Genomic DNA, 25,211 nt, shown 5'->3' with positions numbered 1-25,211 from the left:
AATATATTTCTCAGTCAAAAATATCTCACCCACTTGTAGGATTGGTTTACAATAATAAAACCCTTCAATACATGGTTTGAAAGCTCAAAATATTCTATCCAGAATGATTCGACTTGGGTCTTCCATGCCTTCTACAACTTGGTGATGTGCTTCATATTTTATAATTGTGCCATGAGAAAAATATTGTAGAGCATTCATCCAACGTGGTAACTCATTATATGATCCTTCCCAATCACCACAATTTTTTGCCATAGCCATTTGTTTTGCAGTCCACGCCTTTCTATACGTGACTGTATAACCAAAAGCGACTAACAACCTCCTTCACCAGTGCCTTAACTGGTATACTCGAATCTGCATATACCAAATTAACAACAATGTCTGAAATGAATGATGAATTTAATTTACTATGATCTTGGGAAACTAACATAGATACACAACTGTGTGTTCTACTAATTTTCCTAATCTCCCAATAATCGCACTTAACGTTATAAGAAGCGCGAATTCACCACTCACATCTTGCACCAAAATATTTACATTTGGCAACGTATTTGTCCGGTCTAGACTCTGCAACAACATAGTCGAACCAATTTTTGATATGAAATTCTCTAATTGCATTTATTGTGGCTTCTTTAGATTCAAATTGCATACCAATAAACAAATCATTATCAATAATATCTATTAAACCGGTTGTATGTCCAAAATCACGATCCGCTTCAGAATTTTTGTTCAAGAAGAATGATGATGGAGTAGTATATGTCATACTACGAGATGAACTATTATAAAACTGAACATCTTCCTCATCACTGCACATTTCACTCTCCTCTTCATCGCTAAAATTGCTACCAATATCTCTCACAATGGTCATATACATTAAAAAATTAATAAGATTATAAAACATATACACTTATAATAATGAAATAAAATGTAGTAACTAAATGATATACTAACTTCTACAAAGAATGTTTACTCAAACAAAATTCAAACACAGTTTGCTCTATTTCAAAATGGAGAGAAATTTTTGTGGAAAGACTATGTACTTTGGGGGTATATATAACAAAAAACTCCAGCATTGTCGATTTAGGGGGGACACAAAAAAAATATAAAACTCCCCCCCCCCCTTGACGATTTTGGGGGGAGAAACAAAAAAAATGTAAATCGGCAACTAGGAAGGCGATTGTATTTACTTTTGCACCAGTTTGATAATTTCTATAAAAGGTGTATCAAGACCGTAATTTTTCGGTCAAGGTGCGGCATGTAAGTATAAAAAACCCTCTTTGAGTTCTTAACTAAATTGATAAAGAAATTTATCAAGGACTAAATCACTAAATTTTAGTTGGGAAAATGTATATAACTAGCCTGTGGGTTAGAAAAAGAGTGGTTGTAGAATTAGAAAATGAACATGGTTGAGCCATGTTTAAGGGCACGATCATGAAGAATTTTACAAAAGCGAACATAGTCAGGTCACTTATCAAGGACAAATACGTATCTTATAGTAAAAAACATGAATTTGCATAAATTCCAACACATAAATGAAAATTCAACGATACATGAATTTTTTCTTTTCTTTTGAATTTTTTGTGTTCTTTTCTTTTGCTTTTGATTATGTTTATAAAGGCCTAACTTTTTAAATGATCCATGCAAAGAAACTTGTTCAATTAAAGAAATAAAAAAACCATACAAATTAAAAACATGTTACGACAATTGCCTTTTGCTCCTTATAGCCTGCTCAAATACTAATTTATATGAACCTCCATGGAGGGTCTAGAATTCGATCATTCTATGGGAAACAAAATTCTCACAGACTAGTAAACTTTACACCTTAAACCACGAGAATTATAGACAATCCCACACAAACTAAAAAAATGCATAGCCATAATAATCACAATGAAATAAATGGTAAAATGGAAATCATGAAAAAGAAGGAAACAAATATTGATGAATGACACCACATACTAGGAAGGATATAAGTTTATGTCGGACACCACAAAGGTGATTAAACCTAGATAAGTCCTAGGTTGGTCCACTCAAGAATTTACATGAGCACGGTAATAGATAAAAGAATTTTGAATATAAGTTTTTAACTTGAAAGATGATTGTCAATTATAATTGAGGAAGCTATAATATCAAGGCACCTACAATCATATGAAAAGACATCTTTGTTATTTTCTGAAATGTAACATACCATTATCACATTGAAACTCCTAAAAATGAGAAATCGAAAGCCAACCAAGTGATCTACTAAAGAAGAACACATGATCTTCAAGTTGTGGGACCTTAGACCATTATTACAAAGTGGAAAGTAGAAAATACAAATTTTTTTGAAATTCTATGCATAATTGGATGATACATGGTTGTGTATTGCATCCATAAAATTATAAAAAGCTACTACGATTAGGTTGTATATTGTTCCATGACTATGGTTGGCCAAATAGTGCCTTCTTCAATGCATAACACCACTATTGGCTCCAAATCCTCTTCCACTTTGGCTGACTTCAATCAGGTTGACATGACTTGTCATAAACTTTTCTTTAACATATTGGTTGTTGCTCTATTCATTAGTGCTCCTAAGTCATATAATTATTGGTGCAACTTGTTCTTGTTCACCATACTCATATCATCTAAGCTCATGTAGTCCCTTTTACACTAAAGTTATAATAAAAACTTAAGTTTTAGATACTTTAAATCCCTTTGTAAGGAATATAATCGAGATATAACTTTTTGATATATATTTTAATTGTCATTCAATATAAAAGAAAATAATTGCATTACACATAAATCATTTATCTAAGTTTTTATGTACTTATAATATAAATACATTTATTGGCCTTGAATAACTTTGTAAAAGAGCTATGCTAAGACAATATCAATAAGTAGAAATAAAAGTAAAAGAAAAGTGTTGAACAAATTTTTGGATGAGATAAATTGTTGCAATAAAATATTGACTTTGAACATATTTTATATTTAGTTATTTAGTTCCATTCAAAATTTGATTGAAGTTTATATGAACTAATATTTTTTAGCTTGATTAAGTTCATAAATATTTGATTTGGTGGATCAATATAAATTTCTTAAACTTTCATTTATATAAAGTGATATCTATTTCCACATAGTTTTTTTATAGAAAAATATTAGTATGATAATATTTTTAGTATATGAGATTTGAACATTTAACCTCCTTATCATTTCACTATTTAATACTACTAATATTTTTTATATAAAATAAATTTAATCAAACCAACTAGTTAAAAGTTCATATATTATAAATCTCATATATTAAATGAGTTTAAAATCTACATATCATCGGTATAAAGTTTTTTACAATATTAGCATATCATTCATCATTAATTTATACTACTTTTGTTTGAGAGTCAACATTAATTAACCTATGAATAGTGAATAATTTATTAATAGTGTAAAAACATTTATACTATTAGTATATATATATTAAATCCATATTAAATTTCACGCAAACCAACAATGTTTAATAATTCAATCATATATAGTCAGAGATTAATATAAGCATAACTTATATTCTATAAATACTTTACACCAAAGATGTTGATTTAATTTTGAGCACAATTATTAATATCATTCATTATTCATTTAGATTTTAAATTACTTTTTTTAAGAATCAACAATAATTAAATATAAATTATATATAATTGTATAAAACTCATGGATTTAATATCTATATACTGATAGTATAAGGATTTTTTACACTGTTAATAAATCATTTATCATTGATTTGTTAACTACTATTCACTCTCAAACAAAAATAAAACAAATCAATAATAGATGATTTACTGACAATGTAAAAACTTTATATTGTTAGTGCAAAAATTTTAAAGTCAAAACTCATACTATTTCTCTTTTTTTAATTTTACTTGATGCCAAAATAACATAATGCTTTGAATCCCTTCTTAATACCTATATATATAATCTGATTTTTAGGTGTATATTTTGACATTATAACAGTTTTTTATACTATTATTATATTATTTATTATTTATTTTTAATTATTATTGACTTTAAAAAAGTAGTAGACATAAAAAAATTATATAAATATTACACTCTTTTTTATTTTAACTCGAAATTATTTAATGAGTTAACTTAGGGATATAAAACCGTGAGTCTAAAAATGAAGAAATTTGATTTGATTTTTCCGTTGTTTCTCCTATTTGTGTGAGAACCTTTTTTCCTTTTTCTCAGATCAAAATATTGTTTGATTCAAAATTTTCAAACAATAACCCTCAACCATAGTCCAATCCCTACCTCCTGCTTTTTTTTCCTCAGGTATTTTGCTCCGATTCATATTTAGGGTTTGGATCTTGCCAAGAGTAATAATCATTAGGTTTATTTATTTGTTTTTCGTATGACCATTGATTTTACTTGTCCCCAAATGTGTAAAGTTTTTAACTTTGTTGCATAATCATGTATTTCTCAAATGGGTTTTATATTGTGAAGCGAATTGATGCATGTTATTGTTTAAAAATGATACTTTAGTTCTGATTTTGTTGAGTGCTTGTACAACTTCATTGCTCATAATCCATTGTCCATATTTTCAGGCAGTAACTTTCTCTGGGTGTTTCATGTATTTGTTAACATAATTTGGTAGATGGATTTTTTTTAGGCTATGTGAAAGATGGACTTTGAAGGCAAAAGTTTTGGGAGGGGTAAGAAGAACTCTGAGTTGTTGCATATTGTTATATTGTTTGTTTCCTTTTTCTATTTCCTTTGATAATGTGAATGTGCAAGATAACTATGATGAACTTGGGATTCGGCTTATTGTTGTTTACCTTTCTATTTTCCTTGATAATGTGAATGTTTAAGATTATGAAGGATAGCAAGATAGCTATGAAATTTTTTCCTCGTGATTCATGATTACTGTTTTAGAGCTGAATTGGAACATTTTGGAAGCATTTACCTTACATAATATAATCATTCACATAATTCAAACAAGAATTATTTCATAATTTATACTAAATCCATGGATTAGCCAATCCCACCTAGTGAGATTAAAGTTTGGCTGTGATTGTACTAAATCAATGGATTGTTAAATACAAAAAGATTATTTAGTACTTGGAAGAGCTTTCTGTAGTTCGAAAACATTTCATGAGTCATTAATTGCTTCATAGTGAAATACACAAGGTCCTATATTTGAGATGTTATGACATGGTTACTCTTTGTATTTATTTGGCTATTTCTCCTATGTTTCTCCTTTATAAATCATAATGCACTATTACTTATTGTTTAGAAAGGGATATATGATGCCTTTATCATTTCTTATTCAATCCTACAAAAATCAAGAATGAGGTAAAATAATGGCCAAGTTTTAAAAAAATGTAATAAGATTTTCTCTCTTGGAGTATGATTTTCTCATATTTTTGCTTATTTGATATTTGATTTATTGTTTCACTGCTTATCAGAGCCTCATGTTAGAGAGTTTCATGAGGTTTAATGCCAGTGATATAGCAAATGAGCTTATTGGACATCTATGACCATGAGATGATCATTTACTAAAGTCCTATGCTCTAACATTTACTTTTATTTTTGTCATAAACTTCTCATCAGTGCATGAACAACATATTTCATTCAGTATACTTAGTTGTGTAAGGTTATTTATTGGATTCAGGGCATAAAGAACTTGGAGGTGCTCATGATCTCATAAGTCAATATAAGCTTTGGCCGTACTATCAATTCTTCTGCAAGAGGTCACATCCGGCATCAATTTCAGAGACGCATTATCTTCGCAATGTGGTGGGTGACACTAAAATCAGGAAGGGAGAAGGAATGGAACTTGATCAGCTCCGTAGGAACGCCTCCATGAGGGAGAAAGAAACTTGCTTACACCCTTTTGACTTGGATGTACTAAGTGAAGCTTTCCATATGAAGGAAATGAATCCCATACGCCTTTCTTCTGTAAGATTCCAACTTTTTTCTGTCTGGCTGCAAATTTGATTATCTTATCGGAGTTAAAGTTAGATAAACAATTCAAATTTCTTCATTTGGTTGCTATATTAAAAAAAGATATGTATGCTGATTTGTTATTCACAGGCCCAGAAGGGGCTCGCAACTCCCGTGTCAAAGTCGGTGAACCAATGTAGACATAAAGAGGATAAGGACAGAAAGGACAAAGATAAGAACAGAAAGGGTGAAAAGCATACGAGGCACAAACCACATCAAGTAAAAGATGGAAGTTGTATAGAAAATAATAGAATTTGTCCCAAAGATTCTCATCCCTCGCAATTGAAGATTCAACTAGACAAGGTTTCCTCTCAGTCCTTCCAATTTTCATGCATAACGTGTGTGTCTTACATTAAATTAAATGTTGCTTGTATCATTTTGTCATCCTATAAAAAACCAAATAAGTCCTATAATTCATTATCCTTGTTTTTTTTACATGCCACATCTAGCTATATTGAATCTGACTCCACCTAGTGGGATTAAGGCTGTGTTATTGTATCTAGTTATCTATTGAATAGTTCTTTTTGAATGAGAAATTGAGAATAATTATTACCATTAACCCCACTAAACTAATTTAAGTACACAATTTTGGGTTTGCAAAAAAAAATGTTTCGAGATGGTTCATTGTGAAATGCCTTGAAAGAAAGTGCATAAATGATAGATTACCTGGCATAAGAAGCTATACCTTAGATTCAGGAACAAAACTATGCTATATAATCAGAACTAGTTTAAAGTTAAACAATAGTACTGCGTTCTCATGTGTTGAAGTAACAAATGTTGTTTATTATATGCAACTTACTAAATTACACTAATCAAATTGTCTCCATTTTCAGAAACGGAAGGCCGAGATTAGCAACGACCGATCTGTTTCCAAGCGATTAAGTATTAGAAAATTGGATGCAGGATTATAAGTTCATATTGTTTGCTGGGAATATGTGCTTACCAATTCAGAAATGGGGTGAACTTTGTTTTGCTACATTTTGACATTTTGTTGTGCTTTTCTACCATGAATCTTAGTACATGCTCTTATTGGCATTTGGTTATCCTAATTCAATTGATTTCTATAGTGGATGGGGTTAGGGTAAGGATGAGGATTAAAATGAATCATGGATGATCATTAGTCAATTTTATATGTATGTTATGGGAACATGTTTATATCCCACTCTAGATGTTTACTCTCTAATCTACCAAAGTACAGATGAGTGAAACATAGGTGCTTTTTAACATAAAAAAAGATAAATAACTTGCATACCTTTTAACATTTATTAATTTCTTTTGCATCATCATTACTTCTCTCTTTTCTATTCCTATATTTGTGTGGGGGTTCACTTACTCCAATAATAAGTTTTTTAAACTTACTCCACATTTTAGTCATTCATTCTAGATAAATCTAATGATTTAGTTCTATTTACTAATTCAAACCATTGGATTTTCTTAAAATTGATGGCTATGATGTGAAGTATATTTAAAAAACTTACTCCTGATGAAGTGCATCTTCTCCCTTCCTATTTATTTCCTCTCTACATTTCCTACACCAAAAAAGACGAATGGGAGAATCATTTTTCTTGAAAAGTATAATTTGTTTATCCAGAATATTTATCCAAGAAAAAAGGGTTTTGAAAATAAAATTAAACAAAAAGGTGTGAAAAGAATCACCCTTGACTCAGCATCAAAATTACACGGCCTTGTGGCATCCAGGATTGCATGATTCATAAATTCTTGAAATAATTTAGACAAAGGAAAGTTTAATCTTCATGATGATCTAGAATGTTGAAAGTTAAAAGGTATAACCTATATTAAATAAATTTATATTTTAAGAAAAAAATAGGTACATTGGATCTATGGGTGAGCATGATTTGATTCTATTCCCTCATTCTGTTTGGCCCAATCGTAATCGGACCTGAATATGATCGGTTTAATCAGGTTTAGGTTTGGGTTCACAAATTAGACTAGGTCAACATTTAGGGACAAATATAACTCGACTCATGGTCACTCATTTATTGTGTTTGTATGTGCATTTTTCAATTGTGTAAAGAGTAATAACATCTATTTGGCTCATAATCACTGATTCTCTAATATATATCATTATTTCATATGTTAAATTAAATATTCATAATAATAAGTAATATTGAGAAAATTTTATTTGAAAATGGTGCACATTATATTTAATTGAGTATAGAGTCGGGTATAAGTTCAAAAGTTGGCCCATTGATATTTAAAGTAAGGTTAGCCTTTGGATCTAGGTTCGGATTCAAAATGTAATTTGACCAACATCTAAGGCCAATAAGGAAAAAGTCTTACCCGACTCATGCTTACATTATTTGGATCTAGATTTACACAATAGAATAAACATAATAAAAGTATCCCCACAAATTTAACTTGTCTACCATTAAAAATGTATATTGCAATTCAGATTCTAAAAGATGAAAAATAAAAAAACTTTAATTAGAAAGTGTGGTTATAGAAAACATTTGGATATTGACCAAGTGAAAGCACCATTACTATTAATTGAGTTGTAACGGGACTTATTTTAGTAAGCTAAGAGCTTAAATATTAATTGAGATAGTTTATGGCTTATATAAATTAATGGCAAATGTCATTTTGTACGTATAAGCTAACTAACAGCTTATCATACCAATCAATATTGATTTAATCAACTAGTTTATTAAGTTTTAGTTTCTAACTTATTAAGTGGAAATAGGTCAGGCCAGGCTTTGCCTTAAACAGGCCCAGCTTATATAGCATATAGGAGCCTGGACCTAACCTGTTAGCATGTTTAAAAAAAAGTTCAAAGTCTGAGTCTGGTCTGTTTAAAAGTCTGGTCTGACCTGTTAACCTATTTAAAGACCTATTATACTATATAGTCATGAAATAGGCTACTATGTCTACATTTAAATGGGCTTATAGGCCTACTTTTAGTTAGGTCCATCTAATTATAATAATTAAATTATATTTTTGTATACATTTTTATATTCATATTACATATATAATAATATTATTTATATTAAAATAGTATAAATTCAACATTCATATATAATATAATTAAATAGGTCGGCCTGTTAGGCTTAATAGGCCTTTTAGGTGGCTTAAAGTCTGACCTGTTAAGCTAAATAGGCTTTTTAGAAGACCTGAATCTGACCTAGCCTGTTATAAACCAAGTAATAGGGTCATGATAGACAGTCTGGCCTATTTCCACCCTTACTTCTAACTAGCTATCAAATTAATTTTGACAAGCAAAGCCTCTTCTATTCTTATTATAGGGAAAAGATAAAAGGGAAATTGTGCAAGTGGGAACTCAAATGCTCATACAAATGTTTTAAATCACACTCCACTAAAACAATTGAGGCCACAATATTTTAGTTTTGAGAGCCTCAACATGGGCAACACGACCACAACTACAGCTGTATTTTCTCGTATTTTTTCATAATTGATGTAAACACAACAATACTATGTTTATAAATTACAATAACAATTTAAAACACCGGGTCACACTTTTTATGGCATCGAATGCAACCATCGAAGCTAACTATTAGGGACACCTTAACCTTTTATGAATGGTTAAGTTGGCAAGTCGAGATGTAGCAACACCAAAAGAAGGAAGCCAGTCCAGGTCATATATTATTAAGCATGCAATATAGTCAGATTGATTAGGTGGTCTTGTGAACTGGGATTTTGAGAGATTTAGTGCAGTATAGGGTGGCATTAACAATGGAAGAAAACTATTGGATATGTAATTAGACCTTTGAACTTAATAGGAGTGTCTAGACACATTAAAAATATGATGGTGTTGAAGATGGCATTGGCATGTTTGTTACTTTCAAGTGTACAGTGTGGAGTAATTTTACCATATGTAACTTAGATATATGAGAACTTACAATATATATTTAGATAAAACAGTATTATACATTATCAATATAAAGGGTAGCCTAGTACACAAAATTCTCACCTAGTCGAGACTGGAGACACTAGATAAATGCAGTCTTACCTCTCAAGCGAGGAACCTGTTTCCAGAATTTGAACTCGTAGCCACATAATTACTAAGCAACAACCTTATCATTGTTGAAGATCACCTATATTACATTACCAGTACAGCATTGTACAGTTTGTTTGAAATGACAAGAATTACTCTATTCAATACTAAATGACCTGAGACAAAATAATCACAAAATTTAAGCCTCAGCCTCTTGTATGCATAAGCACCAAATGGTAGTTGTCCCTTGTCTAAAACAACTATACTTTTGTTTCCATAATACACGGTGTATGATGTATCATGCTTCATCTAACTTAGTTTCTTTTTTTCAGAAACAATTGTGCTAGCTAAATTCCATTTCAAATTGGAATTCTAATACATGTTGTTAACACTGTAATTTTCTGCAAATATTAACCTAGACAGACTAAGATCAACACAAGAATACAAAGATACACTGGCAAATTAGAATGGCTTTGTTGCTCATTCATATTATCATCTAAAGTTGCAGCAACTAGCTCTACCTCTTGACAATTTATCCCATAGACATATCATCTGCTTTGGTGATTGGTAATGTGCAGTGTAGTAGCCTTCAATGCATCCATATTGACAAAACTTCCAGCTGTGGGAGTATCGAACTGCCGATAGAGTATTGTTATATTGCTCAACCCACATTCCCATGCTTACATCCTCCATTTTAAACAGCTGAAATCAGAAACAAATATATTTGAGTTACCTATCAATTTGTATTGATGTGGCTACTTGGGTAAAGGGTATTATGAAGATAAAAATCATGGGGGGAAATTACGGTAACTAACCCGTGACTTTTTATTCTTGTGTTGAGATAGGATGTAAGTAACAATATCACTGGAAATTACATATGCAGGCCCATTTGCATAAGGAGGATATATTTCTTCTGGCCACTCCTGCAACAATAAAATGTAACCCATCAGAGAACGGAATATGAAAAAATAATAAAATTCTATGTATTCTCTCGTACTTCTCACCAGATATATTTTATACAAGGACTATAGTCAAGGGTTCAGCCAACCTCACCTAGTGGGATTTAAGGCTTGGTTGTTGTTGTTGTACTACAATCAAGGAAACGAGAATTCATTTATAAATGGAAAAATAATTATGAAAAAAGGAAGGGTGTTAGACAATCGACATTCAACGTAACTTTATGAGATGGATAGGCAATTTGATTGTTTATTAAGGCTAGACTGTTTCCCATAAACAGCATATGCTATGGATCTGAGTATATTACACCTCAGTATAGTGAAAAATAAGTAAGGATTCTCACATTTTTGTGACTGAGTATGGGTAGCTAGGTAGGCAATTGTGGATAGCGGAGCATAGCGGCTAACCCCAAAAACACTATAGTGGGATAGTAGGTAGTGGGATGGCTGCTATAGCTAAGGGAAAAATATAAGTAATTATACCATACACATATAAATACACAAAAAAATATTAAAATATACCAAATTAAAGACACATTCGTAATTAATAATGAAAATAAGTGAAAGCCTCTAAGGGTCTATTTGCGAGTTGGATTACGGAGAAGGGAAAGGCAAGGCAATGCTTCAAAGTCATCTCACAAGTGTATTTCATGGCTCTCAAACCTTTCCCTTCCCTCTATTATCCTTCAAAAACCAACTCGCAAAAAGACCCTAAGGCTTTCATATAACATAAGCATACATAACAAATAGCCAAAATAAGTGTAAACTACTAAGCATAAAAAATAAGGGTAAGCCTCTAAGGCTCTAATATAAGTGTATTACGGACCAAGCTCTTAGGCCTAAAAATAAGACTAAGCCTCTAAAGGCTTTTGGGACCAGAAGCAGATGCAGCTTGCTTCCTAGAACCAGTGCATACGGTTGTTTCAGCAACAAATCATTGGCAGCACTATTGAGAGTGGGCGTGGCAGTGGGAGGTTGAGATAAGGCCATGATTTTGCAACTGCAAAGTGAGAGCTCTTGAAGTGGGCATGTGGGAGATTGGGAAAGGAGTAAGGGAGCAAAGAGAAGTGGTAATGGGAGAAAGCAGAACTTTGAAGGAAGGTAATCGGAAAGTGCAGAACTTGCTTCCCAAACTTGTGATGCTATTCGAAGCAAAAAGACTTGCTTGGGTTTCCTTGATTTGGAAAAGATCAACGAAAAGGAGCCAGGAGAGATCTCATGGAAGAAGGCTCAGAAGAAGAAAGTAGTTTGTATCGCTTATAATTGAGCAATCAAATATGTGTATGATGAGGTTAAAACTAATGTGAGAACATATGATGGGGTCATAGAAGCTTTCCCAATAACTATAGGACAACATCAAAGATCAACTTTAGGTCCTTTTCTTTAATGCAAGTGCTTTTTGCTTATGATATAGTCCTAATTGGAGTGTTGAGAGAGGAAATAAATGAGAAGTTAGAAATGTTGACACAAGCTTTTAAAACACGACCTCTGTTTGAGTAGAAGTAAAACAGACCATATGGAATGAAAGTTCAGCAAGAAGCATGACATTAACAGCTTAGAGGTGAAAATTAGAGATCATATCATACCATAAGCCAAATGATGTAGGTATCTTTGAAATACCATACAAAATGGCGAGGAAATAGAAAGAGAAATAAACAGTAGGATTCAGGCTGAGTAGGTGAAATGGAAGAGTGCTTTGGGTGTTATTTGTAAGAAAAAAAAGTATCTCCCAAACTTGAAGAGAAATTTTACTACACAGAAAAGTGTCTCACATTCTATTATGTACGATAAAGCAAGATCATGAATGTCGGGCACCTAAAAAAGCCAACAAGAGGATCCGTTTAGTGTTGCAGAGATTAGGATGTTGTGTGGAATGCGTCGACATAAAGACAAGATATAACGAAGGATGAATGCATTAGAGATAAAGTAGGGATAGCACCTATTATGCAACATATGGTAGAATCTCGCTTCAGGTGGTTTGACCATGTGCAGACAAAATCACTAGAATCCAATAAGAGTAGATTAAGTATAGGATAGCCCAATAGTTAGAGGTAGGAGACTAAGAAAAACTCTAAGTGAAATCATTAAAAGGACTTAGATTAAATGACATTTATTAAAACATGATTTACAATAACACATTCTATCATTTGATCCATGTAGTTGACCCCACCTAGTAGGAAAAGATTTTGTTGTGCCTCATCTTACTATAACATGTCATGTACACAAAAAATATCAGTTATGATAAAAATGGCAATGTGTAGCACCACATAGCAAAAGAAATTTCAGTCAACATATAGAAAATAAGTAGAGTCATATATATGGCCCTATATATAACTCATGTAAGTTGTAACTATCATACCTCGTAAGTGACTGCCCATTTGCCATTTCTCAGAGGCCGATGCCCGAGATTGAGATTGCCCATATAAAGGGACTTTTTATGGGGAAACTTCTCAATTTCTTTCAAGACAGTATCCACCCTAATAAATGTATCATCATCAATTTTCATGATATGTGCTGCAGTCACATTCTTAATCTGCAAGAACAAAAAATTCGCTTACGTACTCAAGATGATACAGATAAAATCCAGGAGCCAAAAAAATTGGAAAGAAAGCTGACTAGTGGCCTAAAATTGAACTCACCCCAAATTCACAAATGGCCACAGTTTTAAGTACAACAAGCTCATAGCGGTCCATAAAGGGCAAGATGACAATATCGCCAAAGTAAGCAGCCTCCTTCTTCAGCTCTACATTAACTTCCTTCCTTGGATTCTTCAGTCAATGTTTATAATAGGCACAGAAAATTTAGACATGCCATATGAATACAAAATTAGAGAACAACAAGATGAAAATAAAATGGTGGCTTAGTGCACAAGGCTCCCACCTAGTATGTAACGGGGAGGGCAGATATATGTAGCCTTACCCTCGCAAGCAAAGAGGTTGTTTCCAGGATTTGAACCCATGACCTCCAGGTCACAAGCAACCTTCCGTCGAGCCATGGTTCACCCTCTTAACGAAATGAAAATACACCAAAAAATCCCAAATTTCAATTTGTTGTACTCAATGTTGACATTGATTGCACATTTCATGCATACATCTAAATGTGTCTAAAGTGAACTGGTGATATTTTCTTCAGCAGTTGCTAAGTGGAACTTTCAACATAGAAATTATCTCATGTAACGTCCATATGTTCACATATATTTTGTCATTCTATCACTTAGTCCAAAGTGGAAATCAGTGGAGACTTAATCTTGTAGGATTACATATTTAGGAAGTATTTTGAAGAAGCAGTCAAAGTTCACCCAACTAAACTGACACAGTGATTTAAGGTTTAACCTGAATGGATAAAAAAACATCTCATGCAAATCCAAATTCCAATCCATATGTATGATATAAGCCACATGAAGTGATGAAGATTGGAGGACTTAAACTTGTAGGAATCTTACATCAAGAGAAGTTCTTCATGGAATGTAAAATAGCTTAGTCAAGATTATATAACTAGTCTTATTTAAAGCTTCGTATCATTCACACAGCAAACCAAATGGGTTCTGTCAACATTGTGGATCACATTTATGCATGTTCAAAATCTAAGGAATTCTGGTCCTAAAGCATATTTTATCTCCCCTTTTAGTTTCTAAAATAAATCTCAGCTGTAAAAATCAAGTCCAGCTTTACCACATTTCAGTTTAATATTTCGACAATTAATGAATATCAGAATTAATAATTTCCAACACCCAAATGTCAATTATAGCACCAAAACCCACCAAAGGAGTATCATTAACATGCTTGGTTATGTGAAAAAGTCATAACAATGATGCAGGTTTTCTTATGAGTCGCTGATTTTTCTGATTTTTTTTATTTGTTGGAAAGGTTCTACCCTTCAAGATCATCAAAAGCCCTACTACAAGCACAAAATTTCTATATGCTTCTGTGCCATATGAAATTAAAGACAGAAAACTTACCAGTGCAACAAAGAATCGTGCTACTACATCCGAAGACTTGACTGCAGGGGATTGCATCCATGTTTTTCTAACTGCCATACGTTCCGCAAAGTGATTTGAAGCAGAAAGAATTCCAATAAAAAGTCTAATAGGATGTTTGGGCAAAGGACTGGCTTTCCAGGCCTCTGACATTTCCAGTACTCTCTGAGGTGAGAAACTTGGATGGGAATTAGGAAGAGAGGTGGCAAAAATTGAATGAACATCCACGTCCCCTTTCACTGACAATCCTGTAGCATCTTCAAGAGTAAAGCCCTAAAGATAAAGGAGAAAGAAAAAATACGGGGATAAAACATGTTAGCATAGCAACCTGGATTATAGAAAATGGCAATAAATTCCAATTATTCTCAACAATTAAGCTAATTAAGTGACCTGAACACATCCAACAAAAGATATTACCATCATCGTAAATTACCAAAAGCTACATCAAAATTCTCTATCTAGAACCCAGTATAAATGCAAAAGGACTTCACCGGGAGTATTTGAACTCAAATACATTAAAGTAAAATCAATTGCATTCAGAAACTTATCTCACAACAGACTATTGCTTTAACTGTTAAGGAGCAAGTTATTCTATTTCGCACCACTTAGATATTTATTACAAGCATTAGATGGCAATATCTATGTTATCTGAAATAACTTACAGTTCGATATGGAAATGAGGTCACATGGCGACCCCCAACATTGATATGGTATCCATCAACACCAGCATGCAATGTAAGGATAAACAGTCTACCCTCAATAAAAGGAAATTGCCAGGTCACTTCTGGCTTCTGTTCACGGCCTATAAACCGCTTAAACCATGATGCCGTTTTTGACTCTTTTGAGTCTACAATGTCATTACGCATCCATTTCTCACATCGTCTGTATCCATCAACTGCCAAATATAATAACAGAACATAAATCATGAGGATACGAATAGGTAAGAAAATACAGAGATTGAAGATCATATTGATGTTAAAAGTAAAAGAATACAAATTAATAGCCTAATCACTAATATATTTACAGTATAATGTATAACAACTATAAGTATTACATCTCTTATGTTTATACATCATATAAAATGGTAAATCTTTTTTCCTTTTTTGGTTACCATGAAATGACCAAGTAACAAGGTATTCCCTATTTTCATGACCACTTTTATACTTTTCTTATACCGTCCTTTTTGAAAACATTAATCCTCTTTTATATTTTACAATTATGACAATGGAAACTCAATCTTGTGACGCTTTCAAATAACAAGTTTCAAAATGAATATGAAATATGATAAATCATACCAAGCATGTCTTCTTCATCTCCCGAAGGCAGACCGTCACATCTTTGAGATTTCCCCCAGTGCATCCGGTAACAGGTGTTATGCTCAATAACTGGATGTCTGCTCCAATCTCCTTTTATTCGAGGGTTCAGGTGAAGGATCTTTGGAGGTTCCTCTCCATCTACTGACTTTAGCCCTTGCAATTCAACCATGAACTGTGAAACCGAAATCAATCCTTCACTGTTTTTCAACTTGGCAAGACTGGGAACATACTCCTTATGAGAATGCTGGGGTGTTCCCACCACCGTGATCGAAGAACCAGCTGCAAGCCCACAAGGAAGAAACATCAAACCATCTCCTTTCTCCAGTTCTTCCCCGCTAATTGATATCCAAGAAGGACATGACTCAGCCTTTCCTTCAAAGACAGAGCTGTTTCCTAATTCCTTCTCGTCTACCTTATCTAATTCATTCCAAGCCTTTAACCCTAACAACCATGCCTCATCTGCCATCCTCTCAAGCACAGGTAACTCATTAGCCCTCTTCCTTTCCTCCATGATTTTCCCTGTTATCCTACCATATCGCGGCGGATGCTGCTTCACAGGCTCGTGACCATGTTCGCCCTCCTTCAGTGGCTCCTTGTTCGGCCTCAAGAGAGAATCATGGTCCTTATTATCTTCTAACCTCCGGTGAATCGCATCTTCATAAGCAGAACTTACAGAAGACTTACTTATATCTGAATCTTCAGAGCCCCCAACAGATGCCCCATCCAATCTATCATCAACTTCATTTGATAAAATTCTCAAAAAATGCGGAAACTTAAATGATATAAAAAGCAAGTATAACACCCCAATTCCAAACAAAAAATAAGACAATCTAAACCTCCTCGAATTGGGTGCTTCACTTTTCGTTCTCTTCATCTTCAAAACACAAACCAAAAGCACACAATATACCCTATAACTACAACATCAATTTCCACAAACCTATGTACTATTACTACAAGAACATACTTTGAGAGCAAACCCACATCCAAAGTTTGAGCAATAACCAAAAGGGTTGCTTCTTAGGTAATGGAAATTGAAATTTTCATAAGAACATGAAGAACCAAAGCTGAATAAAAGGGAAGAAATCGAGTTCAGAAATTGACCAATGTCACAACGCATCAACAAATTGGGAAGAAACCCAATTCAATTGGGACCATGAAAACCCATAAAGCTACAAGCTTTAGATAGCATTGTGAAGGAAACTCGATTTCCACCTGAACCCTAATGCACCATAAGAGATGAATGAAGAACAGAGGAGTGTGATTATAATAGGTGTGAGATTGTGAATGGTTGTGAAGCTCTGTAACTGTAATACTGTGATGATCAACCACTTGAGAATGAGAATGAGGGAGCTGTAATGATTTCAAAAAAAATCTAAGAAATTACAGAGTGGTGTTTATTTAATTTGTAGACGCAAATTCTAGGGAGTACAAATGGAAAACTTCAAACTATTGACTTAATAAATGCTTTTAATTATATATATATTTTTATATATATAGGAGTAAATTATCCTTATATCCGATTATTTTTAATTAAATTATACAAATCTCATCTCCTTTTTTTACCTTATAAAATTACACTGAATTTATTTACATACATCTTACTGAATAATTCTATGGGTGTAAATAGTTCTGGTTTAAATTGTGAAACAAGTGGAATCGAAGTAAACTAAATCACAAAATATGGTTTTGTTTTGCAGTAAGGTTCGATTATTTTTTAAGGAATTATTTATATTCAGTTCGTGGTTTTAGAAATTTAGGCATCGCTAGAATTGAAGTACATATTAAAAAATAGATATTACAAAATAATGTTGTATTGTTGTTTGAATTCTTCACCAATTTGTGTGACTTAAATTATCAATATTGTATGAACTATAGAGTTATATATATTACTAATTTATTATTATGTTAGTGTTATATATACTACTTCCTTAGTATCTTATAATTTGAAATATATTTTCTAACTATGTACTTAGTTTGAAACTAACATATAATATAATATAAGTTGTTATACATGTATTGTTATATATTGAACTGTAATATCATATATATATATAATGGTGAAACATATTATACTTTGTACCACTCCATGTGTTATAGGTCTATGTTTGGTCAGAAAATATATATTTAAGTAAAATTTAATTATTAAATATTTTTCTAATCAATCACAAGCTCATGGCACATGAAATGGTACAAACTGTGAGACATCAGATGTGCTCCTGATGTATATAACCCATTGTGGATTGTAGTATTATACGTGGTCATTGCTTTTTTCTTTCTAAATTACATAATTGTTATATATTTTACTAACAACTAATTGAGTTTCAATTTTTTTACTCATGTATTTATGATCTATATTTTTTGATAATAATAATAGTAGTAGCATTTTTTTTCATTTATGGATAAATAATATCCTTTTTAATACATTGTGAACTTTAAATTAATACAATTTTTTTAAAAAGTAAACTTTGGAACTGAACCAAACCAAACCATTCATAAGTGATTTGGTTCGGTTCCACTATAAAATTTATGATTAATTGAGGTGAACCGAACCATGTTTTATATTCGGTTTGGTTAGTGAATTGCATCAAAAACTAAATTGAACCAAACTTTTACACCCCGACTCATTAGTCTTGCACAAAATATAAGTGCAATTTTTTAAATAAAAAACGTGTGAAAAACTTAATTAAGTTAAACAAAATATTGTATATTATAGAGATAAGTTCAAATAGTATAAGAGTTAATGTATCTTCATTACTTTTGGTTTGTTATAAAATATATCAATAATTTTAAGGATATGCTATTTAAATCATTTATATATTATCTTGTAACAATCCAAAGATACATTGATTGTTACGTTAGTCTGATTATCTTTACAATATATTATATTCTTTTAACTTAATTACATTCATTACATGTTTTTTTATTTTAAAAATTACAATTATTTATTTATATATATAGTTAGAATGACTTTAAATTTGCATTGATGATCATCCAAATATATTTTTTCTAGTACTAGCAGGGGCTATATTAGGGATGGCAAAAGGCGAGGACGGGTGTGAGTAGTGTTTTCTCATTCTCAAACCCACAGTATTTACGGGTACTCGTGTAGGTAGTGGGTATTTGCAGGTACCCAACGAGTTTATAATTTTTATTATATATTTATATACATGGTAATAATTAATATGTAAAAATAATTATTACATAAACAATATGATATTTATATGATAAATTTATGATTATAGTCAAATATTTGTAATTTATTATGAAATAATAATAAAATATATGATATATAACATTAAAATAATATAAAAAATAATAATATATATAAATTTAATTAAAAACTAAATTTGTGTACCCACAAGCGAGTATCATAACTCATTCTCATCCATAAGCTATTATTGCAGATACTCGTTGCGAGTATTTCCACAGTACCTACGGGTCAGGTTTTTATCATTCTATACTATACTGAGTATTGAAGAGTCGACTGCTATAAAAGTAAAAACAACCTACTATAATATTTTTATGCTTTTATTTAATGACACTTTTATTTTAAAAAATAAAAGCAAAAATTCCAATATCTAATACTAAAGATATTAAAAAAAATTGTTAAACTTTGGTCATCTATTTTTTATGTCTTTATTCTTGTTTTCACGTTTTTCCATACTTTTCCTTCTTCTTCCTTTTGTTTGACTCCTTTCTAATGGTTTGTTGTTGAGAACATAGTAAATTAAGGATTTAGTGTTATAATTTAATTTGGAAATTTATGGTTAGGACTTAAATAGTGTGATTGGTCTAATAGTGTTTTTACACTCAATGGTGGGAGTTTAATGGGAAATTAATGGTTGAAGCTTTTTTAAGTGTTTTGATTATGGTCTTAGTTGCTTTTGTGAGTTAGATGGAAGGAGGAAAAAAGAATGAGAAGGGTTAAAAGAGAAAGTAGAGGATGAAGTGGAAATAGGAAGAAGAGAGATATGGCTTATTCAAAACTAGACCATAAGGATTTTCTTTATACTTTCGTGGGCACAACAATGACTAAAACGAAGGAAAAAATGATATTGACATGGTTGTTGTCATAAGTCAAGTGCCAACTTTTAAAAGATAAAAAGACCAAAATGAAACATTAAAAAAAATAAGTAAAGTTGAAATAAAGATAAATGACCAATTTTAACAATTATAAATATGCCACTTTATTCAATTAATTTCTTATTTTAAATATAGAGTAAATTACACTGACACCCATGAGTTTTAGTGAAATTACATAAACTACCCCTCACTTTTCTAAACTTACACAAACCTCCCCTAGTTTTATACTTTCATTACACTGACCACCCCTATATAATATGTATATTATTTAGACTTGTCTACACAATATATCATGTTTTGTTTAACTTAATTACATTTATCACATTTTTTGTTTAAAATATTACACTTATTTCTTATACAGGGGTTGTCAGTGTAATGAAAGTACAAAACTAGGGGAGGTTTGTGTAAGTTTAGAAAAATGAAGGGTGGTTTGTGTAATTTCATTAAAACTCAGGGGGTGTCAGCGTAATTTACTCTAGAAGAAAATATGTAAAATGTTATTTTCATATTTTATACAAAAATTTGAAAATAGGGAATTTTGTAGCATGATAATAATTATTAATGAAAATAAAAATATTTTCTTTTTTGTAAGGACTTTTTTTTTCTCCAGCACCAGAGTGTTTTTAAATGATATCAAATCCTAATCAAAATAATTTATAATAGGGAAAAGTAATGTCATTGCTGCATTTTTTCGGGTGAATAAATATTTACTCATAAAATTTATTACTAAATTTCCTAAAGAAGTTAAGGACGTTGTACAAAAAATATAAGGATACCTCACTTGGTAGAGTTCTAAAATATTGAATGTATTGCTTGAATTTAAACTTAGATATTTGTGTTCTTTCTATTTTTTTTAAATCGTGACAATAAAAGGATAAAATAAATGTTTTCATTTGATACTCAATTGTTGGTTGCATTTTTTCTATAACCATGAATAGCTATTTACTCATAATTTTATTATTGTTAAGTTTTCTATGAAACCTAAGCTGTTGTACCAAAAAAATTGGGATACATATTGATCTAGAATAATTATGATTTCACATGTTTTAACCTAATGTAATTCACAATATGCTAGTTGAATTGGGTTCATTGATGAGTTATGGATGTGAGGTTTGATGAGCATCATAATACTATATAATACATCACGAACACACTTAATTAGGACACCATTACATAAAGAAGATTTGATAAGAATATACTTGTAAAAGTCGTTTGTTGATTATAACTTTATTTGATCTTTTTCTTCTTGTCCTTAAATATAAAGATTATAGCTAGGTTCTTCCTCTCTTTCATTTATTATAATGGGATTTAAGCAATTCCATAAGTTATTGTGTGTGTATTTGACTTCACATTTGGAACCTCTAGAATCACTTTTGAATATGTAAACGTGGTTGAACTTCGTGCCAACATGTTTGGAAAATTAATAGAATCATGTTCGGAGGTTCCAGAGAATCACAACCGCAGGAAATGGGAAAAATATAGTTTTTGCATTTGATTGTGTTGCAACTTGCCAAATTAATGGCTCATGAATAGAGTTATTAATGCGTATTTTTTAGCCTGAAATGCAAAAACTACAAGTCTCACATAAAATGAAGGAGATATTTGTAAATGCATTATAAGCAGTGGCCGAGGATGGAAGGGACAGGTGGGGGCAGCTGCCCCCTAGATTTTTAAAAAAAAAATCTATTTATCTTGTGTTTTCCTACGGAAATAAATATATATGTTGTCTCACAAAGTGTGTCGCTTCATATGTCAGTTACTGTATTTAGCTATAAAAATACTTAATTATTAAACTTTTAAATTATAAAATGTGACACACTTTTTGGAGCATATATATTCCTTTTACCTACACCTAAATGATGTCTTTATGGAGATAAAAGTTGAAACTCACATATTTCTTTAATTTGTAGCTTCATAAATAAATATAATACAACTTGTGTGGTCCTTCTAAAATTATATATAATAGATCAAATTCTCTTACACGTTGATATTGGTTATAATAATATGACTTTGTTTGAGTTCATAATAATTTTATGTTTGATGAAAGGGATTATGTATGTATTGATAATATATACCCTAAGAATACTTATAAGTAATTTAATATTGAATATATATATATATTGTTCAAAAATTCTATTCTATGAGTTTTAATGAAAATGAATATTAATTTGAGATGTCAATGTCAACTTTTTATTTTTGGTGTTAGCCATTAGGATTTAATATATATACACTGACAGTGTAAGTGTTTTTTACACTGTCAGTCAATCATCCATCATTGATTTATTAACCATCATTGACTTTCAAACAAAAGTAATACAAATCAATGGTGGATGATGTGCTGACAGTATAAAAAACTTTACACTGTCAGTGCATAAATTTTAAACTCTAGCCATTAATGTTTAAAAATATTTTCTATCATAAGTCATATATTATATTATCAAGTTATTCATATTATTTTATTTATTATGATTCAACCACTACATAAATGTCATTTTGGGTATGACCAACTAAACAAAATTACGTAGTAAGATAGAAGATGAATTTCTTACAGACAACATAATAATTTATATTGAAAAAAATAGTTGAAAGTTTTATCTTTGATCCATCATGTATGTTTATTTATATTTTTGTTATTTAATTAAATATTATTGCCCCTCCTAAGATTTTGTTGAAGATCCGCCACTGATTATAAGCCTTTAGTGTTTTCTAAGGGATGTATCCTAAGGGGTACAATAAGTTTTGTAGTGAGTGATGACACATATAAACAAAACCCTAACGTGAATGCATCACCACCTCCTTCGCCGCGTTCAGCTCAGCTCATGCTTGGGCCCAACATATTTTTATTTATTTTATTTCATTTTATTTTTCTTTCTTTTCAACACGCATTTGGCACGCGTGTGAATGAGTCAGCACACAGTTGGAGAGTGAGAAAAGTAGGGGAGGAGGATTCCAGTCATTGGGAGATTTGGTCGTGTGACTGTTGGACTCCTCCTAGGACGCTAGGTCGACATGGTCATTGGGGGCCTCAACCTATAAATAGATATCACACTCATTCAAAATTACTCGTTCTAGTTGAGAGCATTTCCTCAACTTTTCTTATCTCCATCATAATCTCTACAAAAGTATTTTTTACTCACATATCCCTTTTTGTGTGGTACTAGAATTGAAAGACAACCAAATTGTCGGAATTTCAAGAATTGATACTAGTAGTCACATTGTGGGAAAGTGAGAATTTCGAGAATTGACACGGGTAGTCATACTATGTGTATTTTGAGAATTAACATCAGTAGCCATATTATATGTGTATTTCATATTGGTTCTTACAATGCATTAAGAATTTGAAAACAAATAACTAGATTGTTTTATGCTAGAGACGATGTGGTTGATAGTTTAGTTGCATATTTTGGGCAGTGTCACAAAATGTCTTAAAGAAAGCAATATGGTCATGACTCAGCCACTAATACTTAGTTGGTGCCATTTAGAATTGTTGTAAGCCACATAAACAACCAATTAGTGTCACTAAATGTCTTAAAGAGAGCAACATAGTCGTGACTCAACCACTAATACTTATTTAGTGCCATTCAGAATTGTTGTAAGCCACATAAACAACAATTTTAATATGCTTCCTACTATAATGATATTCATAGAGAATATTACTAGGTTGAATAACTTTGACCTTAATAAATCATTTTGATTTGATGGGACAATTTTCAAACTGTGACAACATAAGATGAAATTCTTTCTCACTATGAGAAAAGTTGCCCACTTTTGAAAACGGATGTCCCAATGGTGTTGGAAAATGCTGAAAAATGGAGAATGATAAACTGGCTAATGAGATAGCTCTCTAGAATGAAAATGATTCTCTGTGTAAGAATTTCATTTTGAATGCGTTGTTTGATGATCTTTATGATTATTACAGTCCATACAAGTCTGCCAATTTAATTTGGCTGTCATTATTGACAAACTGCCTCATAGCTGGAAGGACTAAAATAACATCTTAGGCACAAAACCAAAGAATTATCTTTGGAATCTCTAATAACTTGTCCCCGCATTGAGGAAGAGGTTCGTAGACAAGATTAGAGAGACAAGGTTTTGATTGTCTCCAACAACAACACTAAGAAGAAATTCACAGGTATGGTTCTGAAGCCTAATGGTAACAATTTTAAGAATTAGAACTGCAATAAGAATAAGACCAAGAACACCAACCACAACAAGAATTAGAACCCCCAGAAGTTCCAATATGCTAAACCACCCTCTAAGAATGACTTTAGCAATGTGTCTATCTACTTCATATGTGGGTAGTCGGGTCATATGGCACACAAGCGCAGAAATAAACCAATGGATGGTCCTTCACAAGCCAACATGATTGATAAGATAATATGGTTGGAGGATCTAATGGATGGTGAATAGATATTGGTGTCTTTTGTCATGTCTTCTATAATCGTGCTATGTTCACAGGTATGGTTCTGAAGCCTACTGGTAACAATTTTAAGAATTAGAACTGCAATGAGAATAAGACCAAGAACACCAACCACAACAAGAATTAGAACCCCCAGAAGTTCCAATATGCTAAACCACCCTCTAAGAATGACTTTAGCAATGTGTCTATCTACTTCATATATGGGTAGTCGGGTCATATGGCACACAAGCGCAGAAATAAACCAATGGATGGTCCTTCACAAGCCAACATGATTGATAAGATAATATGGTTGGAGGATCTAATGGATGGTGAATAGATATTGGTGTCTTTTGTCATGTCTTCTATAATCGTGCTATGTTCACAGGTATGGTTCTGAAGCCTACTGGTAACAATTTTAAGAATTAGAACTGCAATGAGAATAAGACCAAGAACACCAACCACAACAAGAATTAGAACCCCCAGAAGTTCCAATATGCTAAACCACCCTCTAAGAATGACTTTAGCAATGTGTCTATCTACTTCATAT

General features: G+C 31.7%; 3 protein-coding genes across 8 annotated transcripts in view; 1 reads left to right on the top strand and 2 right to left on the bottom strand.

The window, feature by feature from the left end:
- LOC109343505 (probable mediator of RNA polymerase II transcription subunit 19b) lies at positions 4,148 to 7,041 on the top strand. 6 transcript variants are annotated; one of them, XM_019581839.1, is made up of 5 exons: positions 4,148 to 4,293; positions 4,566 to 4,673; positions 5,633 to 5,919; positions 6,055 to 6,267; positions 6,798 to 7,041. In XM_019581839.1, the coding sequence occupies exons 2-5, from the start codon at positions 4,643 to 4,645 to the stop codon at positions 6,873 to 6,875; spliced, it is 609 nt and encodes a 202-aa protein (XP_019437384.1). In that variant the 5' UTR covers positions 4,148 to 4,293; positions 4,566 to 4,642; the 3' UTR covers positions 6,876 to 7,041. The 6 variants fall into 6 exon arrangements, with proteins under 6 accessions (XP_019437384.1, XP_019437383.1, XP_019437382.1 ...); XM_019581838.1 differs by lacking the exon at positions 6,798 to 7,041 and having other exon boundaries at positions 5,633 to 5,905; positions 6,056 to 6,453; XM_019581837.1 differs by lacking the exon at positions 6,798 to 7,041 and having other exon boundaries at positions 6,061 to 6,453.
- On the bottom strand, positions 10,233 to 17,259 carry LOC109343504 (hydroxyproline O-galactosyltransferase GALT2-like). The gene is made up of 7 exons (XM_019581833.1): positions 16,162 to 17,259; positions 15,529 to 15,761; positions 14,849 to 15,139; positions 13,530 to 13,658; positions 13,250 to 13,423; positions 10,750 to 10,857; positions 10,233 to 10,636 (listed from the first exon to the last, which is right to left on the bottom strand). The coding sequence occupies exons 1-7, from the start codon at positions 17,054 to 17,056 to the stop codon at positions 10,427 to 10,429; spliced, it is 2,040 nt and encodes a 679-aa protein (XP_019437378.1). The 5' UTR covers positions 17,057 to 17,259; the 3' UTR covers positions 10,233 to 10,426.
- LOC109343503 (myosin-binding protein 3-like) overlaps positions 19,749 to 25,211 on the bottom strand; it is a 25,696-nt gene continuing 20,233 nt past the window's right edge. Inside the window, exon 5 of the mRNA XM_019581830.1 lies at positions 19,749 to 19,760. The gene's annotated coding sequence lies outside the window, so the exon portion shown is untranslated. The remainder of the gene's footprint in view (positions 19,761 to 25,211) is intronic.

Source organism: Lupinus angustifolius, chromosome LG03 (genome assembly GCF_001865875.1).
Source record: "Lupinus angustifolius cultivar Tanjil chromosome LG03, LupAngTanjil_v1.0, whole genome shotgun sequence".
Taxonomy (NCBI): domain Eukaryota; kingdom Viridiplantae; phylum Streptophyta; class Magnoliopsida; order Fabales; family Fabaceae; genus Lupinus; species Lupinus angustifolius.
Note: the sequence above shows the minus strand (reverse complement) of the source record. Positions and strands in the feature narration are given on the sequence as shown.